This window comes from Mus caroli, chromosome 11 (genome assembly GCF_900094665.2).
Source record: "Mus caroli chromosome 11, CAROLI_EIJ_v1.1, whole genome shotgun sequence".
Taxonomy (NCBI): domain Eukaryota; kingdom Metazoa; phylum Chordata; class Mammalia; order Rodentia; family Muridae; genus Mus; species Mus caroli.
Window position 1 is genome coordinate 81,975,458 of NC_034580.1, and position 8,462 is coordinate 81,983,919.

General features: G+C 40.5%; 1 protein-coding gene across 1 annotated transcript in view; it reads right to left on the reverse strand.

Annotated features, from left to right (window-relative positions):
* Nucleotides 1-8,462, reverse strand: part of Dhx40 (DEAH-box helicase 40) — a 40,509-nt gene that overhangs the window by 6,807 nt on the left and 25,240 nt on the right. The window contains exons 13-14 of the mRNA XM_021177595.2: nucleotides 1,372-1,486; nucleotides 439-547 (exon numbers count right to left, since the gene is read on the reverse strand). Coding sequence (XP_021033254.1) covers nucleotides 439-547; nucleotides 1,372-1,486 — 224 coding nt within the window. The remainder of the gene's footprint in view (nucleotides 1-438; nucleotides 548-1,371; nucleotides 1,487-8,462) is intronic.

Here is an 8,462-nt window from a genome sequence, read left to right on the forward strand (position 1 = left end):
TTTGGGAGTTTTTTACACTGGTGTGGTGAGTGGGCAGGTGGACATGCTCATGCCAGAGCCAATGTGTGGAGGTCAGAGGAAAACTTTGGGAGTTGGTTCTTTCCTTCCAACCTGTGAGTTCCCGAGGTCAGCGAGGTCAGACTTAGGTCATTCGATTTTACCTGCTGAATCATCTCACCAGCCTATGTAAAGTTCAGTGTGTATCAATTATTCTTCAGCACGACTATCTAAAAATATTTTCATTATTTCAGATACATTTCTTTACCACTATGAGGATTCACTGGGTCAGAGAGACCTATACAGCGTAGCATGCAGAGGGAAAGTAGCCAACTAGAATGGGTGGTACAAATATAAATTACTGCACTGAAAACTCAGTATGACATACACAGACCTACAATGCTAGTTGAGAAAACAGACAACAGAAGCCACAGCAGTCACCTGCTTTAGTTTCCTGATCAGTTCCCGAAGTTGAGCTTCCACACGAAATGCAGAGAATAAGCACCGCCAGTGAATCCAGTGCTTCTGGCACCAGGAAGCTGGAGCTCCACTACAACACAAAAACACTGCTGTCCTCAAAATACCAAACATCCTCATTGCCTTTACAAAGAATGGAAGCCAGTCATGGGTGGTGCAGGGCCAGGGTGCTTGTAACCTCAGCAGTTGGGAGATAAAGGCAGAAGGAATTAGGAGTGCAAGGCATCTTCTACTATTCAGCAAGGCTGCTACTAGCCTAGGCTACAGGAGACCATCTCAAAACAGCAAGCAACTAACCAACTAATCGGCCAAGCAACAACAAAAGCAGAGATCTGGACAAGCACTAAAACAGCATTTTAGAAAATTTGACAAAAACAAACAAACAAACAGAAAAGCATTGAGGGCTGGAGAGGTAGCTCATCTCTTAAGAGCATTTCTTGTTCGTCACAGAACCTGGGTTCAATTCCCAGCACCCACATGGTGGCTCACACCCATCAGTAACTCTAGTTCTAGGGGATCCAATGCCTTTTTCTGCTTCCATGGGCACCACATACACTGGTGGTACCCATGCATACAAGCAAGCAAAGCATTCATATGCCTAAAGTAAACCTTTTTAAAGAAAGAAAAGAAAATATTACAAAAAATTAACGTCAGGTCCTCTGATTAAATTAAAATAAATAATTTATAAAGAGGTTTCTTTTTACATATATGAATTAACAAATATCTAATCATCATTTAATCTGAGTATCTATATGAAAACGAAACTCTGTAAAATTCATTTTCAGAAAGAATTTGAGGGAAAAAGGAAAACTAACATTGAACCTGCATGACCAAAAGTATGTAAGGAAGCTGCAGAGCAAAGTGACATTTTCCAGTACAAAGGACAAGCTCACATACCTTGATTTGCACTGTTCAAAAATGACGGCTAAAGTTGCAAAGTCATTAAATCCTCCAGCTTTCGCTGCCAACTCCCGATGTCTCTGTTCTGCTTCCTTCTGGTACTCTGGATCAACTAAAAGTCAAATTTAGTTTAGTTCCATGTTAAATCAAGGCCCCGCCTCACTTTGCTTCCTCTTCCACCCAGTTCAACAACAGCTGCCTCACTCCTGTGGGTAGAGTTAATTAGCTCTTCCTTCTCAAGTTCTGTTTCTCCTTACATCTCATCACCATTGTTCCCCACCACGACTACCACCTTGATGTCGTTTTACAAGATAGACTATCTTCCTACATAGCTCAGGCTGACCCAGAATTTGGCATGTATGGAACACAGTGTGGCTTTAAAATTCTTTTGCCTTTTCTTCCCAAGTACTGGGATTACAGAAGTGTACCACCACACATAACTATTATTATAACTATTCTTTTAAACACATGCTAGAGATTTATGACAGTCAACATTCCTCCTCTCAACTCAATTGTCTTTAAAATAGTATCTGGAATTTACTTTTTTCTTTAGAATTTACTCTTCTCAAAAAAAAAAAAAAAAAGTCGTAAGAGTAGCTGACAGTTAAAAGATACAAGGTAAAAGTTCCATGTCCACAGTTTGTCACATGAACACAGTCTTCAAAGCTAATCACTATTATAGACGGTCCCCAAATTAGACTAATCTAACTTTATACTAGTGTAAAGGAATATACTTTACATTCAGTCAAAGTGGTACCTCCAGCTTTCTATTTTCGTCTTTTCCCAACATTCAGCACAACAGTCTCTCCCAATCCTAGTTAGTGTAGCATAGGAGCCTCTGCTTCCAGTCAGCCATGCAATTGTGAGGATAAGATAAACAAGTCACAGTCCACCATGCAGCTTTGTGGACTAGGCTAGTGTTTTTAATGCATGTTTGACTTCAGATGAATTGGATCAGCAGGTACCTCAAGAACATCTGTATTAAGTTTGTGTTCTTCCAAGTATTTTCCACTTTTCCCCTTCCATCATATGGTTCTTAAGGATTAAAACAGTGGCCAAGGCTCAGCGGGATGGCTCAACAGGTCACAGTGCTTGCCTCACAAGCCTCATGACCTGAGTTCAATCCCCAGAATCCATGTAAAGGTAGTAGGAGAGAACTGACTCTACAGTTTTGTCTTCTCACTTCCACATATAATGCCATGGCAAATGAATACAACATACACTTACAGAAAGTGATCAAGCACTGCCTAAACTTACAAAGAGGAGACACAATTTAACCAGCCAATATCTATGGAACTCAGAATAATGGGTAATTAAACAGGACCTCCATATACATTAAGCATTCCTACTACAAATGTAATAATGCATAGCAAGTATACAGAAAACTACTTAAGCTATAAGTGTGCACCCTAGAGGTAGTCATAAGCATAGCATAACAATGCACTCAAACAGATGAACACATACCAGCATCAGAGAAGCCCAATTACCTTCTACCACTATCCACTTTGCCCAGAAGGGTAACCACAGCCTAACCTCTAACTCCACAGATTTGTCATTCCTGTTTCTAACCTTTAAAAACAGGTTTTGTTTTGGTGTTTTGTTTTGTTTTTTAGATTTATTTATTTATTATATGTAAGTACACTGTAGCTATCTTCACACACTCCAGAAGAGGAAGTCAGATCTCCTTACGGATGGTTGTGAGCCACCATGTGATGGATGGGATTTGAACTCAGGACCTTTGGAAGAGCAATCGGTGCTCTTAACCACTGAGCCATCTCTCCAGCCCCAAAAACCACGTTTTTGGTTTTGTTTTGTTTTGTTTTTTGCCATGATGACACACATCTTTACTCTAAGAGCTCAATGGGCAGAGGCAGGCAGATCTCTGAATTCAAGGCCAACCTGGTCTATAGAGTTGAGTTCCAGGACAGCCAGGGCTACACAGTGAAACCCTGTCTCAGATAAAACATCTGTTTATTTTGTGTGTGAGAGCACGCCACAGCAAGCAATATGAAGATTAGAAGACAACTGCAAGAATCAATGTTCTCCTCCCATCCCAATAGTGAAATCCAAGTCGCCTATCTCAGTGGTAGGTACCATCACCCACTGGCCCATCTCACCAGCCATGTTTAAACCTTTCTTTATATGGACGGATCACACAGTATGTACTTGATGAGTTTAATTGCTTTTGCTCAATGCTGTTTTTGAGATTTGCCTTTTATTTACTTTGATTCAATTTCTCCTGAATCCATTTTAAGACTGACATGCTCTCTGGCCAAATTCCCCATCCAACACTTTATCAGATTAATTTTTATTCTGCCTGGGTCCCCTAGGGATACACAGACCCTGTCTCGAACAAACAAACAAACAAAGACTATCAGGAAATAGCTCAGTGGTAAGAGCTTGCCAAACGAGCACCTGAGTTTGAGCTCTAGGACTTATATAATGAAAGTAACAAATAAAAGAAAAATTTTTAAAAATCCCAATCTGGTAGTCTCTACTTGTAGTGGCAGCACTGGGGAGGCAGTGACTGGTGAACCTTTGAGGTTAACTAACTAGTCCAGCCTGGTTTACTCAGCCTCGGCAAGTTGCAGGCCAGTGGGGGGAATTTTTTTTTTTTTTGAGACAAGGTCTTTCTACATAGAAAGTTCTCTGTCATAGAACTTACAGAGATCTACCTGCCTCTGCCTTCCCTGGTGTTGGGATTAAAAGCATGCACCACCCAGGAAGAAATCTTATCTCAAAAAAAAAAAAAGATAATGCTTGAAGAATGTTGAAGAATGGCCCCTGAAGTCCTCGGGCTTCCACACCCAAACACACCTGCACACTTACAAATGTAAAAAATCAGAGTCAAAGGAAAAGCAAAAACAAAGGCCAGGTGTGGTAGCACATACCTCTGATTCCAGCTTGGGAGGAAAAGGCAGGTGGATCTCGGTGAGTCCAAGGATAGCCTGGTCTACACAGCAAGTTTCAGGCCACCCTGTCTAATCTTTTGATTAATCTACTAAATAAAAACATGAAAAAAAATCCATTATTCTCCAGGCCTGAGAGTTCTTGCCTTTAATCCTAGCACTGGAAAGGCAAACAAGGTCAGGCCAGTGGGAGCTACTCAGTAAGACCCTGTGTGAAAAACAAAAACCTCATCATTAGCCATCACATAGCTGACAAGTGAACATAATGTGTAAAATGCAAACGGTTCTGCAATACCAAATGTGGAGGAAGGTGTGTTCAAGCTGTTCTCTCAAACAGTGTTTAGGATAACATTTGCCTGTTTTTCAGATCACTATATAGAGCAGGCTAGACTCAAACTTAGCAATACTCCTGCCTCTGCCCCCCTAGTTCTGGGATTAAAGGTACTACATGCATCTTGTTTCTTAATTATAAATGTGTTCAAAAACACAATTTCTTTCCCAGGGTTTTTTGTTTTTTTAACTACACTAAAGTGAGAACCACTGTTCTATTAGTGATTAAAAACATTCCTTATCACCAGGAATAGTGGTTGTGATTGGCATTTGCCTGGCCCAGGGAGAAACACTATTAGGAGGTGTGGCCTTGTTGGAGTAAGTATGACCTTGATGGAGGTAGTGTGTCACTTTCGGGGTGAGCTTTGAGACCTTTTTCCTTGCTTCCTGGAAGCCAGTCTTCTGTTTGCCTTCAGAACAAGAACTCTCAGCTCCTCCATGCTGAGAGTTCATACCAGCCATGTTCCTGCCATGATGATAATGGACTGAACCTCAGAACATGTAAACCAGCCCCAATTAAATGTTGTACTTTATAAGGGTTGCTTTGGTCATGGTGTCTCTTCACGGCAATGGAAACCCCAACAGAAGTGTATGCCTTGAATCCCAGCACTTGAGAGGCAGAGGCAGGAGGATCTTTATGAGTTCAAGGCCAGCCTGGTCTACACAGTGAGAACTCCAGGACAGCAAGGACTATGCAGAGAGACACATCTCAAAAAAAAAGGAAGGAAGGAAGACAGACAGACAAACAGACAGACAGAAAGAGAGGAAGAAAGGGGAAGGGGAAGGGAAAGTGGAAGGGGGAAGGAGTAAGGGGAAGAGGGAGGGAGAAGGGGAAAGAAGGGGAAGAGGGAAGAGGGGGAACGGGAAAGAAGGGGAAGAGGGAAGAGGGGGAAGGGGAAAGAGGGAAGAAGGGAAAGGGGGAAGGGGAAGGAAAGGCAAGACCCATTTTGTATCTTTTAAAATTGTTTTATCATACACACAAGCATAAGCAAAAAGCTGGGTGATGGTGGCTCACACCTTTAATCCCAGCACTCAGAAGGCAGAAACAAGTACATCTCTGAGTTCCAAGCCGGTTTGGTCTATAGAGGGAGTTCCAGGACAACCAGGACTACAAAAGAGAAACCCTGTCTCAAAGATGTTTTTAGATATTGGAGAGTAGGGCAAAAAAAAAAAAAAAAAAAAAAAAAAAAAAAAAAAAAAAAAAAAGCCATCCTGAATATGGAGGTCAGAGGACAATGTGTAGGACTTGATCTTTTTCTTCCATTCTGTGGGTCCCAAAAATGAACTCACATTGTCAACTTTGATGGCAAGTTCTTATGATATGACTCAGTCATGTCACCAGCCACAAGCATTCTCTGTCTGGATAGGGGTTCACGCTATATGGATGTATCCATTTCTCAAAATGTGCTGGCTTACACTAATATGTAAACCTGTCACTATATTTAAATTATGCCTTTAAAATGTAAATGAGGCCTTGAAAATCACTTGATGTTCCTACTCTGCCTGATTCTTACCAATTGGAGTTAGGTTAGAGTTGGACGCAATATCCTGTTGTTTTTTTTGTTGTTGTTCTTGTTGGTTTTGGTGTTGTTTAGTTTTTCCCTTTTGGTTACCTGACACAAGGTAACAAGGTTTCATCACACACACACACACACACACACCCATATATACATACAGCTGGTCATACAGTTACTATATAACCCAAGATGGCCTCAAACTCTCTTGAGTTTCTCAGGTGTTAACTTCTAAAATACTGGGATTGTAGGTATGTGCCACTACACATGGCTTTCTTGTTTTTTAAATGAAAAAGATGGGATTCTTTTTTTTTTTTTGGTTTTTCGAGACAGGTTTTCTCTGTGTAGCCCTGGCTGTCCTGGCACTCACTTTGTAGACCAGGCTGGCCTCGAACTCAGAAATCCCCCTGCCTCTGCCTCCCGAGTGCTGGGACTAAAGGCGTGCGCCACCACGCCCGGCTTAAAAGATGGGATTCTGAGAAAGCTAGGCTCATGGTCAGAAACCTGAGTAATAGGACAGCTGGAGCACTCAACTTTTTACTTCTGCTTCTTACTCTCCAGGAATTTTGGAAATATCTTTAGCTTTGATACTCCCTAATAAAAACTGGGCAACATTATTTATTGTTCATACTATTTTACTGGAAAATAATTGCAACTGGGCATGTTATGAGAATTATAATTTTGTAAAAAAGTATATTTTATTTATTTATTTTGTGTTTGCGTATGCTCATTTAGAGAACAACTTATAGGAGTTAATTCTCTCCTTCCATCATGTTCTGAATTCTGAGGAACTCAGGACATCAGGACTGGAGTGATACCTTAGCAGTTATGGCAACTAGCTGTTCTTCTCAGCAGTTCCAGAGGATCTGACATCCTCTTTTGGCCTCACCAGGCACCAGACAAGCATATGGTGCACAGATATACATGTAGGCAAAACACCATCCACATTTAAAAAAAGGAAAAGAAAACCTCAGGACATCAGACTTGGCAGCAAATGCCTTAACTCATTAAGCCATCTTGCAGGCCCAAGAATCAAAATTTTGACAGTTAAAATTGAGGTCTATTTGGGGTAGGCAGCAAACTGATGCAGTAACACAGTACTTTTACAGAGAAGTAGATCCACCATTATAATTATGGCAGTGAAAAACTAGTCTGGACCCAGTAGTCATAATGTATAAAAAGAAAGGCAGTGAGGTGTATACTCTATTGTGACAGTATCAGCTGTTGACAAGGCATAGCCGCTACTCTGAAGCTCCCTGTGGGAAAGTTATCTCTCTAGATGAAAAAAAAAAAGAGCCGACACGTGTTAAAACATCTCATACTGACACACCAACAAACAATGAAAGGAAAATATACAAGAACACAGAAACCTTAAAAACAAAAACAAAAAACCCTCTATGGATAAAGGGCTGAACTACCTGTTCTTCTCAGTCTAAGAAAACAAGTTAATGTATTACTAATTTACCACAAAAGAACAAAGGTTCACCTTATTATCTAGCTTTATCCTGAAGGGAAATTAACTTTCGGCTAGGAATGTTATATATTTCCTATGCCAAACAACTAAGTTAAAGGATAATGAAATATAAAACTACTTATCCTGTTTTATCCTGTTTCCTGTCCCATGGGAGTATGGTGAGCTCCCTAAAAGGCTCTGTGAATTACTGGAAACTAGAATAAACAGCCAGACTTCATGTACTGGTTAGAATCGCCACACTCTCAGATGGTAATTCTTCCTAACTTGATTTACTAGATCACACAATCCTACCAAGTCATTTTATGGGTTTCAACTGACTCTGCAGTTCATGTGAAGAGGAAGAGACCAAGAACAGCCAGGACAATACTGAAGGGGAAGAACAAAGTCAGGGATTACCTTATCTAACTTCTTAGGAAGCTTCATACAAGAATAGTCAACTGATCTATGACAAAGGGGAAGGAAGGCATTTCAAAAGAGAAACAATATTTTGAACAAAGGACGTTGAAACAAATGTACATCCAACTACTATATGACAACACTAAGAGAAAAATCCAGAAGAAAAAGAAAACAGTTATATTGGGCTTCATTAAAATCAAAATCTTCTACTAAAGGCAATGCCAAAACAATGAAAGGATAAGCCAAAGATTTGAAGAAAACACAGCCAGGAGGTGGTAGCAAGCACCTTTAGTCTCAGTGCTTGGGAGATAGGGGCACTCAGAATTCTGTGAGTTCAAGGCCAGCCTAGTCTACATAGTGAGAACAGCCAGGACTACACAGACAGTACCTATTTCAAAATTCTAAAACAAACTGGATAGTGGTGTGATTGCAACATTTTTTTTACGTTGGTTTTTTTTTTTTTTT